The following is a 23,872-nucleotide window of genomic DNA, read 5'->3' as shown; positions in this document are numbered from 1 at the left end:
GAGAGAGAGAGAGAGAGAGAGAGAGAGAGAGAGAGAGAGAGGCAGAGGCAGAGGCAGAGGCAGAGGCAGAGGCAGAGGCAGAGGCAGAGGCAGAGGCAGAGGCAGAGGCAGAGGCAGAGGCAGAGGCAGAGCAGAAGAGAGAAAGTGGGGAAGGAGAGAGAGAGGGGGAGAGAGGGGGAGAGAGGGGGAGACAGAATCAGACAGACTTTTTAAGTCCTTTTATTTTCAATATATATATATATATATATATATATATATATATATATATATATATATTACACCAACCATTGGTACATCAATGCGATGAAGCAAAACATGCAACAGAATAATACTAAAATACAATTCAATGAAAAGGAAGAAAAAGAGAATAGAAGAAATAAAGAAAAGAAGAAATTATTAACTTTATACAGTACCCACAGCACACGACAATAGTATTACCAGTTAGTTCTCACGAACCTCACAAATTCCTTCATGACACCAAGTAGTGGTGAACTCATCAAGCTTTGTAGTGCCTTGGGAGAAACAAAAATTCATGTTTAAAAAAAATAAATTCTCAAGAAACAAAAAAATTCTCGCCGACACGAGAGTATTAAAGAAGAACATGGCATTTACATTGCCCGATGGGTTTTCCATTTAATTTCTCTTCTCTGGAAAGATATGTTGCCAGTTTGGCCGTCGCTACGAGAAACCTCATAAGCATGTTTACCTTATTAGGCTTTCCATGGAAACCAAAAATAAAGGAACACAACAATGATTTTGTGCGACACAAAATTAAACCAATGAAATAAAGGAACCAATCTCACACAATTAATGAAGGCATGGAACGCATCTTCCGGATAAATGCAAAACGGGCATTACGTAGATGCAGGAGACAAATTATTAATTAGCTTCTTCGAAGGAACTATCCAGTGGATCAACCTCCACTGGAGATCACCGGACCTTTTACTAATGAGCTTGCTTATACGTACATGGAGTCCCATACGGGTTCAGAGGGGGGTCCGGCAGGCATCAGTCTCTTCCCCCGGGTTACTCCGTTCATTGGTGTATCCCCTAGCAGTGATTTAACACAAGACTTATACAAATCTTTACTGCTCGCCTTTTGAAAGAGGATCAACCCCATTCTAATGGGGGGGGGAAGTCATTGGGAATAAATTACACAAACAATCCGGGAAAACCCCACTCATTGTGCAATACTTCATGCTCCTGGGTCCAAACTAATCCCAGTTGGAACCCTATTCGTACGACCTGTCGCAAGATTTTCCGATCACTCATTTAGACCGAGTTCCCGTTAGGTCGGCTATTTCTTGAGCACATTTCCACGCGCAACGTGAAACGTGCCGGAGGTGCCGTACTTTTGTAACGCCGGCTATTATAAAATGTTTCCGGAAGTCCCGACTTCTGGGAATACTGGGGAAAAGAGGATTATAAAACAAAGGTTCTTGAGCAATCATCTTGGTGACATAGGTGTCCTGCTGATGGCACACTGATAGGCTCTGCGAGGCATTCAACAGACTCGAATAAAACTCAGAGAGAGAAGATGTGTCAACACATTGAAGCAAGACCAGGAAACCTTCACGGCCATATCCAAGCCCACCCACTTGCAGCAAAATATGAGTAGCCAAGAGATGGCTTGGTCATTGCTCTTCTGACGACACTTTTTGCACAGAGCATAGCCAAAAGGCCATTAATACGGCTCCTGACGTCAACCACACCCTGGCCTCCCATGGCCAATAGACGGCATACAATGTTTGGTCGTAACCGGTGATGGCCTCCCCAAAAGAAGTCCAACAATTGCCTTTGCACTCCATTTAACAAGCTTCCCGGTGGTTGCAGGTCGATGAAAGTGTGCCATAAAAAAGGAGGAAACTAAATTATTAATTACCAGGACCTGGCCTCGATACGAAAGGTGGGGCAGGGCTCTCTTCCACCTACTCGATCTTTATTTATTTATTTCTTTTGTTTACACATTCAGCAACACCATTCCAGTTTTTCTGGTCGTATTGTGGGGATCCCAGAAAAACCCCGAGATGTTTAACACCTTCATCCACCCATTTTAACTTTGCAAAAAGGTGTACTGGCAGGACTCGCGCCATTCCAGGTGAATTGCTTCTCACACAGGGAACCCATAAAGCTTTGCTTTTTTCCCAGTTGCACTTCAGAGACGAAGCCAAACAAAACAAATCTAAGCACTTAACAAGAGCAACGATGTCATTATTATCCATCCATTGGGACCATACTCTGTACACAGTGTTGGTGCTGCCGAAGCAGTCTCCTTGGCTATTAGGCACAATCCTGGACGGGTCGCCACTCCGACACAGGATACCGGCAAGCTGGCACTCATTTTGCCGACCTCGGAAAGATGACAGACAGAATCAACCCCACCTGGTATTAATTAAACAGCTGAGTGGGATTGAAATCAGGATCTTAGGATCCCAAGCCCACCACCCTAACCATTAATCCAACACCAAGCGTTGACAACTCGCATTTGGGGCAGGGGTGTATTAACTAAAGTAACCATGCTGGGAGCTAAGACGTTAGTTGATGCATTGTTATTTCCAAAGGTTCCGCCAAAGGAACCAGCTACTCACCACTCCAGTGGATCTGAAGCAGCGATCAAAACTATCACCGGCTGCTCCATCAGAGGCCACGAAAACACTTGTATTGCCCATCAACAAGGCACACACTGCCAGAGGGCGCCAAACGCTTGTCACAGTCGTTGTCAACACCAGAAACACAGCCAGTGGCCACCGAATGCTCGTCGTCGTTGTTATTGATGCCAGCCATACCACCAGTGGCTGCTGACCACCTGTCATTGTCATCGCCGTCGCCAGCCACACCACCAGTGGCCGCCATCCACTCATCGTTGTCGACGCTGACACCAGCAGCACCACCAGTGGCCGCTGAATGCCGGTCGTTGTCGCTGACCCCATGACCAGTGACTGCCAGACACCGGCCACGGCTAAGTTTTGTGCTGGGCTCTGCACCACAGAGCCTTGCCAGCACCCTGAACACATAACATTACAAATCCCTGTACACTCTGGAGTTTCCTGTGTCAGACTGGTGATCTATCCAGGATTGCAACCAGAGCAAAAAAACTGCTTTGGAAAAACCGACACTTCGTATTGAGCATGAACATAACAATAATAATTTAATAATAACCAGTTGTTGTTTTTTAAAAAATTGTGTATGCTCTATAAATACAATTTAATACAAGCGAATGGATCTCTTTTCAGCTTCTCTTTAGTGTCGTGGACAATGCTACAAATATTTGGAATTATTTTTTGAGAGAGACAGAGACAGAGACATCGGGACATCGGACCAACATGTTTCCAAGTCAGGACCGAACCGAGTGTATTTGCCCAACATTATTGAGGTTGTGAAAGTGACATTCGTGTGCTCAGTGTTTGCCGTCGTGTGCTCAGGGTTTGTTCAGAGATATCGCAGATCAAGACTCCCCATCATTCCTTGGCTTCCTGCACAACACGTGTGACTGCGACATGAGTCAGGGTCAGTGCTGCAATTCTCTCGACATGTACACACCTTCAACTGAGCACCTGACTTTAATTATTTTTGCAATAAATTATTTGGTGCAATTTATATGGCCTGTTAATTGGGTTAACCTGTTCACATTCATCACTGAATCCCTGGATTATGATGTCTGGACTACAAGATCAAATCCCTTATATACCATATGCATATGTGTATTATTATACTAATGTCTTGGAAATTTAGACGAAAGCACAAGAATACATACTAACATCTTTACATACATGTGAATGCTGTAATGTACAAAGTTATGAAAAACCCACTCCGTGCGAGTACCTCCTGTGCAGCTGCCCTCCGCAGGGCAGCTCACAGGATGATGGGATTGGGGCAAAGCCTTCGGGACCCCCATTCTTTGATCAGAGGACGAAAAGCACGGGGTAAACTTCCTGGGTCAGATTGCGGTAGTGTGCGTCAGAGTGGTGCTGAGGTGTCGTCCACCAGACAGCGGTCTCCTGTGGTTCATCTGAGGCGGAACCTTTGGGTGGGTGTCTGAAATATCCTATTCTTACGAGACCCATCTCTGCTATCATCTGAGCTCCAGCGCTTGAACATCGGTATGGTATCGCAGCTCTCTCTGAGGTTCGAAGACCAGATAGTGGTGAGATCATGACATGTGGCTATACCTACTGGACTGGTCGCTCTGATGGTTACCATGCCCAAGGAGTTACTGTAGCTGTGTCCAACAACCTGACTCTCATGATAATTGAGGTAACACCGGTCCAACGAGCGTATCATGAGACGAAGGATTCATCACTCCTTGGGTGTCATTTCCCTGGTCTCTGTATATGCTCCAATTGAGGAGAGTGATGTCACCGTGAAGGACGTTCTTTTCTGTGCTCGAGTCTGTGGTTGATCAGTGCCCCAGGCAAGATACACTTCTAGTCTTAGGGGATTTCAATGTATCGACTGGAACTGATGGTGATGGTTATGAGACGTGTGTTGGTCCCAATGGGTCTGGAACTGTGAACCAGAATAGCACAAAGTTCCTTGACTTTGGAAGATGTTGTGGACTTAGGGTGGCTGGTTTATGGTTTCAGCGCCCACAAGCTCATCACTGAACCCGGTATTCCAACGCTGGCGGTGTGGCACAGGAGATTGACCATGTGCTCATTGATGGTCGCTGGAGGATGACTCATAACTACAGAGTCTACCGGAGTGCTCAATATCTCAATACCGACAACAGGTTTGTTGTTGCAACTTTGAAGTTTCAGCTTCAATCCGGGAGAATGTTACCATCCCGACCTAGGCTGAATGTTGACAAGCTCAGGAATAAGAGGGTAGCTGAGGAGTTTGTGAAGAGGCTGTGTGTGGATTTGGGGGGGGTCTCAGTGCTATGGAGAATCCTGAAGAGTTGTGGAGTGCCCTCAAGACTACCATCCTTGATGTTGCTGAAGGATGTGTTGGAACCCTCCGAAGGGCAAAGACTTTAGATATCCTTTTGGGGGCCCTCGAGGTGCTGAATGAGGAGTCTGAGCCGCTGGGATTACGGGTTTCCTGGGTCAAAACGAAGATCCAGGCTTTCAATGACATCTTGGATGCTGCTGTCCTGTCTGCACCTGTTTGTGGCGAGAATATTGAGGTCGTGGAGAGATTCACTTCCCTTGGCAGTGATATTCATGTCTCTGCTGGCTGTGAGCCAGAGGTCAATAGACGTCTGGGTCGGGCCTGGGGAGTCATGGATTCACTGGATCATGGAGTGTGGCGCTGCCGGTACCTGTGCGGGAGGACGAAAGTCCGAGTCGTCAGGTCCTTGGTGCTTCCAGTCTTGCTCTACAGATGTGAGACTTGGACTCTGACCAGGGATCTGAGACGGAGACTTATTTCCTTTGGTACCAGGTCTCTTCGGAGAATCCTTGGCTATCGCTGGTCGGACTTTGTGTCCAATGAGCACTTGCTGAGAGAGATTCAAATGAGATTTGTTACCTGCATAGTCCGTGAGCGTCAGCTGCGGCTGTACGGACATGTGGCTCGTTTTCCTGGCGCTGATCCTGCTCACCAGATTCTCTCAGCGAGGGAGTCTCGTGAGTGGAGGAGGCCAATGGGCCGACCACGTGCCTCGTGGTTGCAGCAGGTTGATCGGCATCTCAAGGAGATGGGGATGGGCCTGACATCTGTCTGGAGGATGGCCAGATGGAGGCCCCTGTAGTCCCGGCAGAAAGTGGATGCAGAGACTCCCTGCTCCAGCGCATGCTCCCATACTTGACCTGACCTGGAAGTAACGTAGCTTTTCAAAATTCAGAAAAACCACTCGCAAACACATGCTTAAAAGTTTAGAAACATACCTCTCTTCCACAAGCTTGGATAACCTGTAAGTAACAAATTTCAACAAAGGTATCTTGTATGCTTGTAATGGAATGAAAGAAATGAAGGTTTTTCAAACGTATCATTTTTATCACGATGTAATTTGTAAATATTTCCTCTTTGTATAATTTAGGAATTCACTTCAAGAAGAAGATCAATTTGTGCGGTGAACACTTTGTTATTCAGGTTGAAGACTATGGTGCCTTTTCTAATTTTCAGGTGGGATGATGCACTGCATGTAGTTGTAAAAAAAAAAACAATGGAAACGAGAACGACCCTCGGTAGACCGCATTCCTCCACCAGGCTGAACAGTTTACGTTTTGTATCCACTGATAGGCCAGATTCGGATCCAGATCTTCACCAAATTTGAATTAATTCTTCCTTGTGACGCACCTGACGTGTCCACCAAGTTTGCTCCGAATCTGTTCGCAACTTTTTGAGATAACGTGCTATATGTCGTTTTTGGCCCCATCTCTCAATGGTGAAGAATCACTTTATAAATTCTAGTTCCAAAAAATTCTGAAATAAAAATTCTCGTAAATTCTTTAAAAAAGAATATTAAAAAAAACTTTAACAATCAGTTCAGCATTATCACACCGAACCTGTCCACAAAATTTCATCCAAAACAGTCCACAACTTTTTCAGGTATTGTGCTCACAGACAGACAGACATGTGTGGAAACATAATCTCGTTCCACCTTCAGTGGCAGAGGTAATAAACGCTTGTTTTTGTCCTCAAGAACACGAACAAGCTTTTGTACATAATCTAATGTGTACCATTTCACTCGGCGTCTGAATGTACATTTAAATGTCAAGTGCACACAAGTTTAACGGCGGGGCACTAACAAGCTGGCAAGAACACAAATTCAGCTGGATTGCTGTTTTAAATCACAGGCAAATGGAGTGATAGAATACTTCTCTCTTTCTTATGATGTGTATTCCTCTCCCAGCCGTGTGAATCACAGATGGACGCTGCTCTCCTGTTCTGTGGCCTCCACGACTCCAAAACTGTTCAGGACATCTCGCGCTTCCTTGAAAGAATGACATTCCGTAATGGATCCAGCCCACCCATTGTACTGGTTGGAAGCCGGGGTGAATGAAAGCAGTTTGTTTTATTTCGTCGGTTTGAATGTGTTGAGATTCATCGAAGAGCTTTGGAGCATCCAAAAAAACCAACAAAAAAACCACACATGCAGTACCCCCCAACCCCTCAACTCCCCCCCCCTCCTTCCACCAACCGCACTCACCCCCTTCTCCCTATTTCGCCAGCTCATGATTAAATTACTTGTTTGGTTTGCAGATGGTGTCCGCCCGATCCTAAACCTCTCCAATGGTCTGGGCCGAAAGTACACGTTCTACGAAGCTTCCATGGACAATGGTTTTGACGTAGCACACCTGTTTCAATACAGTAAGTACACCGGTGTGGTCTTGCGATCGTTGTTTTTAAATACCCTCTTACAAAGGTCAGCAAAATGTCTTCGGTCTGTAATGGAGAAAGTCCAGAAGGACGGTTGGAATTGATATAATTTTCCATTGTAACCTCGCTCAAGTTCATCACACTGACTGACCATCATGAGGTTTCATTTGAACCCAAGAAGTGGAACCTTTTCTGATCCTTAAATGACTCTTCCGCGGCAGTGCCATCACACTCTAATACACATCGATGTATTCGATGATTATAAGGTTTTGCTTCAGATGGGAAAACTGGAAATGATTTGAGTGCCCCCTGTCAGTTAGAGCAGAAATGTGTAATAATTTCAAGGTGCCGACGATAACTCACCCACGAAAGACACCGTGGGCTCCTTAACGTCCACCAACTCATGCTGACGGACAGGACGTCCGTTTAACGTCCATCCGTCGAACGACGCACACATTGATGAATCTCCCTGCGTCTGAACCACCAGTTTATAGTTTGATCGAGATTCAAACTCAGGCTAGACAGCTTAGAGATGAGTGCGCCCTTTCTGCTGTAGTGAAATGTGAGAGATGCAAGCTGAAACATTGTCCCAGGTAGATTCCTTCAGCCACTCGTAATTCATTCCCTTCATTGTTAGATCCTTGTGGAGGATCTCTCAGTCTCACTCACGTTGTTGTTCTTGTGGACTTTTTTATTTCGCAGCCTACAGTTTTCATCGAAACTTCCTGAAACTTGGCATATATATGTAAAAATACCCTGCGCAGACAGGAACCATCTCCGATTTTGAAAATCCGTCCTCGAAAAAATGTTATGACATCAAAATATCTCCGCTAATGGAAATTGGCTTAAAAATTATCTCCGAAACTAGGCAAGCTTTTTGAATTCTTTTTGTGGGAATCGAACAGGGCATTAGCAGAGATGAATTTCCGCACATATGATACATCACTATGACGTATCAATTTTTATGACGTCATTCCTATTTTTTGACATTTTTTGTTTCACAACCCAGAGTTTTCATCGGATCTCCGTGAAACTTGCCATGTATATGCAGAAAGCCCACGCGCAGGCAGTAATCATCTCCGATTTTGGAAATTCTTTCGAGGAAAAAAAGTTGACGTCATAATATCGCCGCTAATGGAAATCGCCTGTACCATTATCTCCGAAACTAGGCAAGCTGTTTGAATTTTGTTTGCGGGAATCAAGCCGGGCATTAGCACAGATAATTTATCGCAAACCTGATACATCACAATGACGGCATATTCGTTTTTATGACGTCATCATTAAGAGGACGAGGATCTTAGTTCATTTAAGCTTGTTTTTGTTTAAATGTTGAAGAGGAATGACTGATTTAATAAGCCTGTCATCTCAATTTCATTACGAAACAATCTCCCTATTCTTTCCCTCAATGGGTCCACCTGCTCTTTACCCCCTTACTGTATGTACTTAAAAAATGTTTTTTTTTTGTTATGTTTAAAATTACTGGCAGAATACCTGCCCGATGGGCGATCTTGTTCCAGGCATGCGACACGTTCTTCTGACGCATACCTTTACTTGGGTGGTGTATAAGTAACTGACAGCTCCATGTACGCAAAAATAAAGAAATAATCCGGGTTACGGCATGAAGCAAAAACATACCAACTGCTTATAATTCAAAACACCTTCACTGCACTGGAACAGGTGTGGACAGGAATACTGCACTGTAAATGGTACAAACTTGTAATACCCTCCACCACCTGGAGGCGGCGCTACTCGATACACATTGACATAAAGAATTTACGTCCCTCCCCACACACGTGCGTGACGTCAGGGCAGCTGTCCAACCATCATTCATTGGGCGAAGAGCAGACATACACACATACATACATATACAAACACACATCCATAGACAGTACACACATACACACACATACATATACATATACATATATACACATATACAATACACACATACATATACAGTACACACATACATACATATACATACACACATACACACACATACATACATATACATATACATATAGATATATACACATATACAATACACACATACATATACAGTACACACATACATACATATACATACACACATACACACACATACATACATATACATACACACATACATACACATACACACACATACATACATATACAGTACACACATACATACATATACAGTACACACATACATACATATACATACACACATACACACACCTACATACATATACATACACACATACACACATATACATACATATACACACAAACATACATATACATACACATACATATACACACAAACATTTATACATATACAGTACATACATACACATATACACACATACATACATACACATATACACATACATACATACACATATACACATACATACATACACATATACACACATACATACATACACATATACACATACATACATGCATACATACATACTGTTACGAATTCGCGCCCGCCGGCGTGCGATCGGCCGCTTTCCACTAATTGCGACCACGTCGCCCACCGGACGGACAATTCAGTCGTGACCCTCCTGGAACTATCGCCAGAAACCAGTCACGGGTGGGGGTTTAACCTCACCACAGCCCAGTCCGCATTCTACCCGCGCGAAATAGGGTCACTCACCGAATATCGAAATACCTAAGTACTCGCACGGGTAACCTACCGAGGGGCCGTACCTTGCCACAGGTCGGCTTGGGACACGGACCGCTTAAGCGGTCCGTTCCGTTCTACAGCGATAACCAAGCGGGTATTAATCACCGACCTCGACGGATCCGATTCTCTTTACCGGGTGTTTAAAACCCAACTAATTATTCCACGATGCAAGATGGCATTTCCAATGGGGGAATCAGGACGCAACGAGCGGGATACATTTCACACAAGCACATTTAGTATTTACACACATCACAAGCAAGGCAGTCATGCAATGTACAAGCAAGAAACAAAAGTAATACCACCGACTACGAGCAATAATGTACATGCACAGTCACTTATGCAGGTCTACTTCACAGGACACGGCACCACCAACATTCGTTCAAAAGCAAGAAATGGCCACCCCCAAAGAGGAGGGTGGCAGACAGGGTCCGCAGACCTTTATAACGCGGGACCTGGAGGACCGAATGGGTCCCGCGAGACCGTGGCAGGTTACCTGCCCCCCTCGGTGGTCGGCGAGTCGCGACATCCCGCTCCCACGACCGTCAGCGTGGTCGCGCCTGGTTCCGGGCCTCCCACGTGGCCGGCAAGCTCTCTCCGGCGCTCCTCGTCCGGACGCGCAGGTCCACCACACAGCCGGCACTGCTGCGCCTTCCGTCCGCGTCTCCCACCAACAGGCCACTCACAGGACCACAAGCGCAGGAACCAAGCGAGGAAGAAGAAGAAGAAGAACTGGACCACCGTGAGACAGGGGCGAGCATGAACCAAGAAGAGGCGGTGAGCCTCGTGTGCGGTCCGCCCTTTATAGCGCGAGGCTCCGCCCCGTTCTCGGCTCCACCTTCCTTTGAGAAGCTTCTCAAAAAGGGGTTTCTCAACTCCGACCGCCTCACTCCTCGTATCCACCAATCGCGAGTGAGCCGCCTCGCCCTTTTCGTCACACCAGCCTCGGAGAAAAAAGGCGGGAAAACCCGCGCGTCATCGCAGTTTTTTACTTGGCGCCTTTGTTTGACGTTCTCGGATGGTTTTCAACACGGAAGGGGTGGTAGCGTGCTCTGTCGGTCCAAAATAACGATGGAGAAAGAAAAACACTACCTCAAAGGGGCGCAGCCCGGCGAACACGAATAAATCCCTCTAAACAACGGTGGGGAAACCTATCTGAACACTCACTTACCAGGATAACTGATCTAAGGAACCTTTATGGTGTTCTGCGAATTTCCACAGCCGTAACAATACACACACACACACACACACACACACACACACACACACACACACACACACACACACACACACACACACACACACACACACACACACACTGGCTCCATCATATATGTATATATTGTTACGGTTGTGGAAATTCACAGAACACCATTCAGGTTCCCCAGAGGTCAGTTATTTCGGTAAGTGTGCGTTCCAGGTTAGAATTCCCCACCGACATATAAAGGGAATTATTCGTGTGCCGGACTGTGCATCTTTGAGTTAGCCGTTATTCTTTCTCTATCTTTTATTTTAACAATAACAACAACAACGACAACACGTCCGCGTTTGATGGTGATTTCCAACACGTCCGCTTGTGATCAAGGGTGATTTCCACCACGTCCGCGTTTGATCGGGGCGAATCCAGCCTGGGTGAAGGTTCAAAGGTGAAAAGGGGGAGGGCGCTGATTTCAGGTGGCAAAGCCCACCGCGGCCCTCCCCTTGGGGCTATAAAGGGCCGCGTTCGCTCGCCAACAAGTTGTTGGTTGGGTTGGAGAGCGGTTAGGTTAGTTGAGAGCCGTTGGAGAGACACCGAGCCACCGGCAGGAGTTGAGCCGTTGGAGTTCGGAGTGGAAGGGTTGGAGAGCCTGTGCGAGCTGGCGAAAGCAGTGGAGTTCGTTCGCTGGAAGGTTCGTCAGCATGAAGCCGGGGTCGAGACCCGTTCGCTCCTCCAGCGTGTCGTCGGCTCGGCCAGGCCGCAGTGAAGGCTGGACGACCGAGGAGAACCGGACAAGCTGCTCATCAAGCCGCCCAAGCGACTGGCGCGTTCGCGACGCACCGGGCCGAACGGAGACACCAGGGGTCGCCGATAAAAAGGACCCATTGAGTCACCACGGGTGTGGCCAGGTAGCTGGCCCGGTCTCTCAGGGCCTGTTCCGGTCATCCCGGCCCTGAGTACATTAAAGGCTCACGAGCCCGGTTCTTTCTTTCTTGGGTTCTGCATGAAAGTCTGTGGCGCCTTGTCCTTAAGTGCCTGTATGTACATTGCATAAATAGACATCGGCTGTAGGCTTTTGCTCGTGTCTTGTCCCCTATTCCCCCATTGACTGTATACTTGCTGGGTGAAAATAAACACCATATTGTTTGAATGTCAACCCTCTCGTTGCGTCACTTTCTCCATTGACTGCCATGATGTGTTTGGGAAATTAGCTGGCTGATTACAAAGCCGATAAAATAATCTGGTCCGACGGGATCTGGCGAATTAAAACCGTTCGGCACCATTAAAAACACCAGTAGCTGGGTTTCGCCGTTTGTCCGGATGCTACGACAAGATTGTCACGTTCGGTGGACGCGCGGCCTGGATTGGGCTGAAAAGGTCATGCGCATGCCAAACCGGCGGAAATCTACAATATATATATATATATATATATATATATATATATATATATATATATATATATATATATATATATATATATATATATATATATATATATATATATATATATATATATATATATATATATATTGGCGATCTCCTCATCTTCAGTTTTGGTTTACCAAATTATTCTCTTAACTAGTCTCTGTTCACTCGTGCATTGCGATGAGTCAGATTCCAGTCCTAATACTTTGTCCCGAACAAATTTCTTCTGTTTATCCGTAATAGCAACCATCCCGGTCTTCTTCTTCTTCTGCTTCTTCCTCCTCTTCCTCCTCCTGGAATATACTTGTCCTGCACACCACACATTTGATCCTTCAAGGTTTCCCATTCTCGTGTACCGATTCCCCATGTCTCTGTGTTTTGCAGTCATTCGGAAGGTCCTGGAATCTCAGGGAAGTGAGAAACACACTGGGAAAACGAACACTTTGCCCAATATTTCCTTAACACCACAACGACGCAACAGTCACCACAGTTTAACAAAGGTAATTGTTTTTCAAAATCTTGTTCCCTGCAATGCTTTTTCTTTCACATCAGAGGTGACTTGGTGGGGATGGAGGAAAGGGGGGGGAGGGGGAGGGTTTAAGGGTCGTTTTGGTAATCTGTCAGGTCAGGCAAATTTAGATCTGTGACTTGCTGCAGGTATCATGTAAACCTGTACTAACCTGTTCCATGGTCGGGTTGTCGGCGACTAAACCGTCTCCCCCACCATGTATTTTGGTGAGGGGGGTGTTTGGATATGGACACCCAGCAGGATTAAGAACAAAACCTGTCAAAGGGCAGAGGAGCTCCTTGTGAGCCAACGGCCATCCATATCTAGTGCCCAACTGTGTCTGCGGACGTCCTCCTACAGTTGGGTTACTTCGTATTATGAGGTTGGTGGCAGGATTTGCACTCCAGCCACAGTAAAACCCTTCATTCCGCAAAATACAAAAACGCAAAGAAATCTGAAAACCCACTCTGTCGGAGTTCCTCCTGTGCAGCTTCCTTTCGCAGGGCAGCTCACCGGATGACGGGATTGGGGCAAAGCCTTCGGGACCCCCAATCTTGGATGATAGGAGGGAAACCACGGGGTAACATTCCCGGGTCACATTGCGGGAGAGTGTGTCGGAGTGGTGCTGAGGTGTCGTGCACTAGACTGTGGTCTCCTTGGGTTAACCTGAGGCGGTCCCTTCGGGTGGGTGCCTGGAATGTCCTATCCCTAAGAGAGGATGATCACCTGTCTCTGTTATCATCTGAGCTCAAGTGTTTGGACATCGGTATTGCAGCTCTCTCTGAGGTTCGGAGACCGGATTGCGGCGAGATAATGGTGGGTGGTTACACCTACTATTGGTCTGGTCGCTCTGATGGTTACCATACCCAAGGAGTTGCTGTAGCTGTGTCCAATAAGCTGGCTCCAATGATAATTGAGGTCACACCGGTCAACGAGCATATTATGAGACGAAGGATTCGTCACCACTGAGGTGTCATTTCCCTGGTCTCTGTTATGCTCCGACTGAGGCGGGTGATCTCACCGTGAAGGATGCATTCTACGCGACGCTCGAGTCTGTGGTTGATCAGTGCCCCAGAGGAGATACACTTCTAGTCTTGGGGGATTTCAATGGATCAACTGGAACTGATAGGGATGGTTATGAGACGTGTTGGTCCCCATGGGTCAGGAACTGTGAACCTGAATAGCACTAAGTTCCTTGACTTTGCAAGAAGTCATGGACTTAGGGTGACTGGTTCATGGTTTCAGCGCCCACAAGCTCATCGCTGAACTTGGTATTCCAACGCTGGCGGTGTGGCAAAGGAGATTGACCATGTCCTCGTTGATGGTCGCTGGAGGATGATCCAGAACTGCAGGGTCAACCAGATTGCTCAGTTCCTCAATACTGATCACCGGCTTGTTGTAACATCTCTTAAGTTGCACCTTAAATCCAGGAGAATGGTACCATCCCAGCCTAGGCTGGATGTTGGCAAGCTCAAGGATGAGAGGGTAGCTGAGGAGTTTGTGAACAAGCTGAGTGGAGATTTGGGGGGTCTGGGTGCTTTGGGAGGTCCTGAAGAGTTGTGGAGTGCCTTCAAGACCACCGTCCTTGATGTTGCAGGTGGATGTCTTGGAACTCACCGTAGGGCAAAGAAGAATTTTGTCTCTCAAGGGACACTGGATACCATTGACCAGAGTCGCAGGGCCAGGCTGAATGGCAGAGCTGAGCTGTTCAGGGAGCTGAGGCGTAAAACTGTACGTGCACTAATGGTGGACAAGGAGGCCTATGTGCGAGGAATCTGTGAGGGGGTAGAGCATCACCTGTGGTCAAGGGATTTTTGTCCTGCATTCAGGGGAATTCGCGCATTGCGTTCATCCAAACCCATCCCTCGGTGTTCTGCAGTTAGAGCAGAGAGTGGTAGGCTCTTGGCAGAGGAGTCTGAAGTGAAGGCCAGCTGGGCCGGTTACTTTGAGCGGTTGTACCAGGCTGATCCAGCAGCTGTTGAGTTGGACGTCAGGGGTGTTACAATCCCTGTTGCTGACCCTCGAATCAACTGTGGTCCACCTTCGCTTGTGGAAACACGGGCTGCGGTGAACCAGTTGAAACGGGGCAAAGCTCCAGGGATCTGTGGCATCCATGCTGAACCTCTCAAGGCTGGTGGAAATTCTGCACTTGTGTCGTTGCATGCAGTTTTGTGCTCTGCCTGGAACACAGGCATCATCCCAATGACTGGATGAGGGGCCTTGTTGTCCCTCTCTGGAAAGGGAAGGGTGATCGCCAAGACTGCAACAACTACCGAGGGGTGACGCTGCTCTCAGTGCCGGGCAAGGTCTTTACTCGGACAATTATTGATAGGGTTCGCCACCATTTGCTTGAGCACCAGCGTCCAGAGCAGTCAGGCTTTACACCAAAGAGGTCGACGATTGACCGTATCCTTGCTCTTCGGGTCCTCACCGAACGCAGACGAGAGTTTCGGTAGGGGCTGCTTGCAGCCTATGTTGATCCCTGTAAAGCGTTCGATTCAATGAATCGGGATGCCCTCTGGAGGATTCTTGGTCTTCGTGGGGTGCCACCAAAACTGATCGATCTGATGTCTAAACTCTACTCTGGTACTGAGAGTGCTGTGAGATGTGGTGGTACCATCTCTGACTTATTTCCAGTTGGTCCTGGAGTTTGTCAGGGGTACTGGCCCTTCACTTTTCAGCACTTGTATGGACTGGATTCTGGGGAAGATCAAGCTGCGGTGTATTTTTTTTTGTATACCTTGGTCGAGGCTCGTATGAGAGCTAACACACAACTCACAGCAAGGAGGCATGAGACAAGAGGGGTGGGAGTGGAAGGGCCAAAACAGTGGGGAACAGACACATTAGGTGAACTGTGGAAGGGAGAGGGATGGGGATGGGACGGGGAACATGGCGAAGAGAAGATGGACATTACAGGGACTTTAGGAAGGAAAGCAGGGGAATTGAAGGAAGTGGGCTTGGGTGGATTATCGGGGGTAGAAAAGATCGAGGATTTGGATGGGGGAAGATAAGAGGTGGTGGTGAACAGCTGTTTTGAAAGCCTGGAGGGAAGAATGGGAAAGAATAGAGTGAGGAAGTTTATTCCAAAGGCGGGAAAAAAGAGGAATGAAAGAGTGAAGATGAGCAGTGATTCGTGATTTTGGTAGTTTTACCAGAAGGGGGTTGTTGCCGGACCTTGAGCGCCCTGTGGAAATGTAGTGGGGACAAATCTAAGAGAGAGCAGGGGGGGCAAGGCTGGAGAGGAGTCGGTAGAAGACAGAAAGACCACCGACCAACCTGCGGTGATTGAGTGAGAGGCCCAAAGACTCAGCTTCATTGCGGGAGATGCCGATGATCTGAAATGCCCTGGTTTCGACAGCGTGAAGCCGAGAAAGGTGGGAGGCAGGAGCACCAGCCCAGAGGGGAGAGCAGTACTCCATCAGGCTACGGACAAAAGCTTTGTAAGTGGTCAGGAGCTCAAGAGGGCCGAGGAAGGACTTAGCACGACGGAGGATTCCCAGTCGGCGACTGGCTTTTGAGGTGAGGTTGGAAATGTGACTTTCCCATGAAAGGTCATGGCAGATAGTGAGACCCAGAAGCTTGAAAGAAAAGACTTCTTCCAGAGGATTGTTGAGAAAGTGGATGGGGGGGGGTTTGTAAACGGTCCTTTCGAAGAGACATAGTGAGAGTGTGAGATTTGTCTGGATTGAAAGACATGTTCCACGTGTTGGACCAGTTTGTGATTTTATCCAGATCTGCAGTGAGTGAAGAAGCTGCTGCTTGCCGGTCTGAGGGATGACAGATGGTACGGCAGAGGGTGGAGTCGTCAGCAAAGAGAAATAGAGGATTTTCCAGAGAGTCCGAGAGATCATTGATGAAAACCAGAAAAAGAACAGGGCCCAGAACGCTATCTTGAGGAACTCCAGCCTGCACAGGAAGAGGGGATGAAAGAACTCCATTTAGGGCCACACGTTGACTGCGACAGGAGAGGAAGTCTGCGAGCCATGAGTGGAGATGGCCTTGAATACCATGGGAAGAGAGTTTGGTGAGTAGTGCGGGGTGCCAGACTGTGTCAAAAGAAGGTGATATGTCCAGGGATACGGCTCAGATTTCCTGTCTGGCATTGAGGACCTCCATCAATTGTTGGGAGAGCAGTAGCAGCATATCCAGGGTAGAGTGACCTGGTCTGAAACCAAATTGATAATTGGAAATCAAGCCATTGGAGAAGAGGAAGGATTTCATGTCTGAAGCGATGATGGATTCCATCACCTTGCTGATGATTGGGAGAAGGCTGATTGGTCTGTAGTTACAGGGATCTGTTTTTGCACCTTTTTATGCAGGGCAGTGATGTTAGCAGATTTCCAAGCAGATGGCAGATGACCTTGGTCAAATGAGAGGGTGAATAGAACAGAGAGAGGGTGAGCAAGAGCAGAAGAGCAGGCTTTGAGGACACGTGGGCTGATGCCGTCTGGACCGGTTGCAGAATCTGACTCGAGGTTTGAAAGCAAGCTCTCCACCTTGTCAGGAGAAAAGGACACAGAGTCCAGGGACAGTTGGGTGCGACTGGGTAAAGTGGGTAGAGATAGTGATGGGTTTAGGACACAAGATTTAGCTGCAAACACCGAGTTTAGACATTCAGCTTTATCACGTGTGGAATCAGCAGTGCGGCCATTTGAGGTAAGGGAGGGGATGGAGGGGGAACATACACCAGAAACAGATTTGATTAAACGCCACCAGGATTTTGAGGAGGGAGAGAGGTTTGAGAGTTCAGACTTGAGATGAGAAAGATGTTTTCTGGCTCTCCTGAGGGTAGATACACACTTGTTCCAAGCTTTGTGGAAAGAACTGAGATTGCCCTCAGTTGGGTTTGCTTTCCATGAGGCAAAGGCAAGTTGTTTCAGGACAACTGCCTCGCCACAAGCTTCAGTAAACCAAGGGCGGGAGGAAGGGTAAGACAGCTGAACACGAGAGGGGATAAATCTGTGCATGAGGGAGAGCAAGTTTCTTTGAAAGAATTCCCAGGATGAGTTGATGTTTGAGAAAGTAGTGATAGGAGACCAATCTGTAAGTTTGATGGCTGCTCGGAGACCCTGCCAGTCGGGAATGTCAAAATGTCAAGTCGGGAATGTCTACGGCATCATTTGGGAATGTCAAGATCTCTGACCTTGATTTCACAGATGATGCAGTCATCTTTGCGGAGTCTCCAGATATCATTTTGGGGGCCCTTGTTTGCTGAATGAGGAGTCGGAGCCGCTGGGATTACGGGTTTCCTGGGTCAAAACTAAGATCCAGGCTTTCAATGACATCTTGGATGCTGCTGTCCTGCCTGTGCCTGTTTGTGGTGAGGATGTTGAGGTCGTGGAGAGATTCACTTCCCTCGGCAGTGATATTCATGTCTCTGCTGGCTTTGAGTCAGAGGTCAATAGACGTCTGGGACGGGCCTGGGGAGTCATGGATTCACTGGATAATGGGGTGTGGCGCTGCCGGTACCTGTGCGGGAGGACGAAAGTCCGAGTCTTCAGGTCCTTGGTGCTTCCAGTGTTGCTCTATGGATATGAGACTTGGACTCTGATCAAGGATGAGACGGAGACTTGATTCCTTTGGTGCCAGGTCTCTTCGGAGAATCCTTGGCTATCGCTGGTTGGACTTTGTGTCCAATGAGCGGTTGCTGAGAGAGACTCAAATGAGATTTGTTACCTGCATAGTCTGTGTGTCAGTTGCGGCTGTATGGACATGTGGCTCGTTTTCCTGACGCTGATCCTGCTCACGAGATTCTCTCAACGAGGGAGTCTTGTGAGTGGAGGAGGCCAATGGGCCGACCACGTGCCTCATTGCTGCAGCAGGTTCATCAGCATCTCAAGGAGATTGGGATGGGCCAGGCATCTGCCTGGGGGATGGCTTAACGGAGGCCCCTGGAGTACCGGCGGAAAATGGATGCAGCGACGTGCTGCTCTGGCTCATGTTCCCATACCTGACCTGACCTTTGGTCATCCGGACTCCCCATTTTCAGGAAAAGTAAATATTGATTCTCTGTGTTCCCCGACCTGTCACTCTGCCCATGGTCAATTCACATGCCATCTTCTTTTGTATGCAGCACAAGGCTGCGGGGTAGCATCATTGCCTGAGGGTATGACTCTGCAGCTGATGCAAAGCCCTCTGTGGGTTAGGCCAGGAATTTGGAATCTGTTCATGGTGCCGGCGATAGGTCACCCACTCTTCACAAAGGACACCGTGGATGATTGAATAATTAATACGTTTCGACCTTTAAATTTCAACTTGATCGGACACATAGTCTGGCAACCAGAATTATTTAATTTTTAAATCTGGGTTCTTTTCTTTTTTTGATTTTATTTATTGTTATTTTTTGTTTTGAATGATGTTCACTTGGCTATTCCTGGATGGGTTTGAGGGTAGATGAGTAGCAGCTGAAATGTGAATCCTATCCAGGTTCCTCCTGATGACTTCATCGATGCTTGTTGCTTGTTTGGGTTCCTTCTGATTGCAGGACTGTACCTATTTGGTCTTACATTTGATTTGAATTGAATATATTTTAATCCCATTCCAAATAGAATTGAATAATAATTTTTAATACGTCATGTCTCAGGGTCAGGTGTCCGATCAAAGCGGGACGTCTTGGTACCCGGTCATCACTACCAGCAGTTACAAAGTGGCAGTTCGAGTTATGTCTCTTATTGCGTAACACACCAGTACACAAACACCACTCAAAATACACTACACAAAAGCAATCCTGATGAGGGTCTGCACTCTCTTATTGCTCTTTTTCTTGTTCAAAAATGTATTGGGCCCAATATGTTCTTCTGGATCAGGCATTGCATGGCGGAGGTATGCGCTCTACTGCGTGCCATTCCAGTTGCTTATGTTATCTTAATTCTTCATTGATGGAAGTGCGACAACTTCTTTCCTGTTCAAGTAACACAGAAAATGATGTGTGAGAAAAATCTTGTAAATACAATTTCCTCTCGGTGTCGATGAAGCCAATTAACATTTTTTTTTATAAACATGGCTTTGCTCAGACCGGATCATTCCGAACATCAACACCTGTACGACAAGTTGGATCGAGTGGGTCTCCTTCGTCTTTTCGCAAGAGCAGCAGACGGCGTCCCAACATCTTTCCGGTGAGTTTGCAGGGAATGCTCGGAATCTTGCTTTGTCGGATTTAACTTTGAGAGAACATGAAGGATTTGAAGTTCAACTTTTCGGATTGTGTAAACGAGGCTCAAAAAGTGAAAGAAAAAAGAACAACATTATACCCTTCAGGTGTACAAATGCGTGTCTACGGCACAATAGGCTGTCTATATATTACATACGTGCTCGGGTCATAGGGGAAGGTGAGGGGAAGTGGAGAGAGGTGGGAGACTTGGTAGAAACTTTTGCCATTTTGAAAACGTCATGCGAAGATGTCTCGTGGAGGTTCCAGCTTTGAATCCAGATCCATTTGCCAGAACAGTTTGTTGTTCTGTTTCCATGGTGGCATTACCTAATGTTGAGGGAGCACCTTGGGGTCATTGTGTTTGAAAAAGTTCTTGAAGTAGATGATCACAATTATCGAAGAAACACCTTATTCTTATCCTTGCAATAATTGAAAGAAAAATTTCCTTACTAATTATATATACTTGTATATCACAAGAAAAAAATTGCTTTTTAAATGTTTTTTTTGTTGAACAAAGTCTGGGATCATTGAAGAGCAAGGTAATGGAGGGTCGAAGGCAATGCACTGGCAGTGGGACGACACGAGGCCACAAGGGGATGAACGAGCAGGAGACAGACGAAGAACTGAAACATCATGTGCATGTAGATGGGCAGAGTTGACGAGGCTTAAAAAAGATGAAGGGGAGGAATGGAGGATGACCTGGGGTCGTGGTGGACTACCAAGTTTAAGCTACGGACTATGGAGGGAAGGGTGGAATAGAATAGACTGAGAAAATGGTTCCCTTAAGCAGAGAATAAAGAGGTAGAGGTAAGCAGTGAATTTGAAGTGTGGAAGTTTCACATTGAAGGGGTATTGTTAAAAGAACATGTGCATCCTTCACTCTCTCTCTCTCTCTCACCAGAGGCAGGTTGGTGGTCTTTTTGTCTTCTACTGTCTCCTCACCGGCCTCCCCCCTCCCCCCGCTCTGTTTGTGACCTGTCCCCCCTATATTTCCGCAGGGCACTCAAGGTCCGCCAAAATCCCCCTTCTGGTGAAACTGCCAAAATCACAAATCACTGCTCACCTTCACTCTTTTCATTCCTGTCCCCCCCCTCTCCCCCCCTCCCCCACCTCTAGAATAAACTCCCACACTCTCTTCAATCCCATTCTTGCCTCCAGGCCTTCAAAACAGCTGTTCACCGCCACCTCTTATCTTCTCCCATCCAAATCCTCGATCTTTCCAACCCACGTTAATCCACCCCAAACCCACCTCCTTCGAATTCCCTGTTTTCCTTCCTGAAAGTCTCTGTAGTACCATATTGTGTACCCTGCCCCCATCACTCTCCCTTCCACAGATGTCCTATTGTCTCTGTTCCCCACTATTTTGTGCTTCTCTCTCCCACCCCTCTTGTCTCCTGCCCTGTTATACGTTTCTGTGTGTTTGCTCTTACACGAGCCTCGACATGGTACACAAAAAGTGAGAAGCGTGATTGGGGGGGGGGGGCACTAACCCATAAGGGAGAGCAGTATTCTATCATACTGCAGACAATGGCCGTGTAAGATAACATAAGTTCACCTTCACCAAGGAAGGACTTGGCGTGTCGATGTTACGTGTGCAGCCTGGTTTTGAGGACCGCTTTGACATATGAGGTCTGCTCAAGAGAGGTCATAGCTCAGAGTGAGACCCTTATGTTTGACAATTGCATTTTCTTAGTCTCTAAACAATATTTCCTTTGTAGAGCTGTTTGAACGCCCCATGTATCGAAATAATGTAACAACTCACCAACATACGACTAGTCATCAGCTTTCATGTGTTACCCTGACATTTCCAGAGTACCCGAGGAGGAGAGGCCGAAAGGAAGGTTGGAGATGAGAGGACTGAACGCATTGGGAGTGGGAGAGCGATACCCATCAAACAGGTGGACTTGTCTGTTCACCTTCATGTGTGCCTTCCACGAGCAAACGTGACCTGTGTGCTCCGTCCTGTGATTTGATGTGTTCCCAAGCAGTTTTTCTTTAACCGATGCACATGTGCATGACACACGAGGGTAAAACATATTATGTCTAACATTTATAAAGCATTCCCATCCCAGTACACCTCAACAGAATAATCTAGCATAGTATTATATAATAGTGAAAATTTTACGAATGCGCTCGGTGGAGTTTCTGCACGAGGCACAATCAGGTATACACCGGTAGTGAATGATCCCGATGATTTGTTGTCACACACTCTCAATCGACACACCTGTACATATTATAATTCCTTCAGCCGAGCACATTAACATTGAAACAATGCAACGTGGGCAAAGATGGAGGTTAACCAGTGTCATTGTTGAGAAAAGGAGTCACAATTACATTGGACATTATGTTTCAAGGGGAGGGGGTTGGGGGAGAGGTTCGGAGAGTGACGAGATAAGGTAGGGGGACAGACGTGTGGAAATAGACTATTACACACCAGGGATATTAAGCATGAGATTTCACTCATTATTGAACACCAATCCGAGTGCTTAAGCCTGGTGTTGGCTTAGTGGTTAGGGTGGCGGCTTGGGATCCCAGGGTCCTGAGTTCAAGTCCCGTTGGCTGCTGAATTAACACCAGGGGGTTGACTCAGCCTGTCATCCTTCCGAGGTCGGCGAAATGAGTGCCAGTGTACTGGTCCCGGTGTATGCCCCGGTTAGAATAGGTGTACCATATCCCTGTGTGTCGTAAGAGGCGACCAGGGTTGGCGTCAGGAAGGGCATCCGGCCATAAAACATTGCCTCAAGAAAAAGCCAAACCCCTGCACAGCAGGGAAAAATGGCTGTAAAAACGGTCACTTTTAATCCGAGTGCTTGTGATAGGTTGTCCACTGGTTTTTTTTTTGTTTTGTTTTTTAAAATGATCAATTACCCTCTATATTTTGACGCAGTTATCTTCATGCCTGCTGGTTTCGTGTCATCCTATTTGCATTAGGGTGAAGATGATGTGCTCGGAAGTTCAAAATCACTTGTTGTGCGAGCAGTTTTATACACACTCCTGCATGAACCTCTTTGATATGTCCACCACTCGGTGGAGCTCTTTCTAATGCAGTCAGACTGCTCTTAAATAATGGACGTTATCAAATTGGATGTGTCCCATAATAATTGTGTGATGCCAACTGGTCACAAATACCTTTAAGTGAAACTTCATTTCATATGATACCTGTCATATCTTAGAAATGTACAAAACACAACATGCACACATCTCATCAAGATAGGAAACACTGAGTCAAGCTGAAACACTGCTGGTCAAAATGGGAAACTACTGGTCAAAGTGAGAGCCTCTGTCAAAGTGGGAGACTCCTGGTCAAAGTGTGAGCCTGTTGGTCAAAATGAGCCTCTTGGTCGAAGTGGGAGACTCCTGGTCAAGGTTTGAGCCTCCTGATCAAAATGAAAGCCTCTTGGTTAAAGTAAGAGAATCATGGTCAGTGAGAAAGATACTCCTGGTCAAAGTGTGAGCCTGGTCAAAATGAGACCCTCTTGGTCAAAGTGGGAGACTCCTAGTCAAAACAGGAGATGGCTGGTCAAAGTGTGAGACTCCTGGTCAAAGTGGGAGACTCCTGACAAAACGGGAGATGGCTGGTCAAAGTGTGAGCCTCTTGGTCAAAGTGAGATTCCTGGTCAAAAGGGGAGATGGCTGGTCAGTGAGACACTCCTG

At 46.9% G+C, this 23,872-nt stretch overlaps 1 protein-coding gene across 1 annotated transcript in view; it reads left to right on the top strand.

Annotated features, from left to right (window-relative positions):
- Positions 1 to 23,872, top strand: part of LOC147014908 (arf-GAP with GTPase, ANK repeat and PH domain-containing protein 1-like) — an 88,834-nt gene that overhangs the window by 41,448 nt on the left and 23,514 nt on the right. The window contains exons 3-9 of the mRNA XM_085853358.1: positions 3,423 to 3,507; positions 5,981 to 6,066; positions 6,797 to 6,938; positions 7,147 to 7,254; positions 12,945 to 13,060; positions 20,082 to 20,183; positions 22,030 to 22,116. Of these exons, the coding sequence (XP_085709484.1) occupies positions 3,423 to 3,507; positions 5,981 to 6,066; positions 6,797 to 6,938; positions 7,147 to 7,254; positions 12,945 to 13,060; positions 20,082 to 20,183; positions 22,030 to 22,116 (726 nt within the window). The remainder of the gene's footprint in view (positions 1 to 3,422; positions 3,508 to 5,980; positions 6,067 to 6,796; positions 6,939 to 7,146; positions 7,255 to 12,944; positions 13,061 to 20,081; positions 20,184 to 22,029; positions 22,117 to 23,872) is intronic.

The sequence above is a fragment of the Eptatretus burgeri genome, chromosome 13, assembly GCF_056783735.1.
Source record: "Eptatretus burgeri isolate ZD-2024b chromosome 13, Ebu_testis_v1, whole genome shotgun sequence".
Taxonomy (NCBI): domain Eukaryota; kingdom Metazoa; phylum Chordata; class Myxini; order Myxiniformes; family Myxinidae; genus Eptatretus; species Eptatretus burgeri.
Note: the sequence above shows the minus strand (reverse complement) of the source record. Positions and strands in the feature narration are given on the sequence as shown.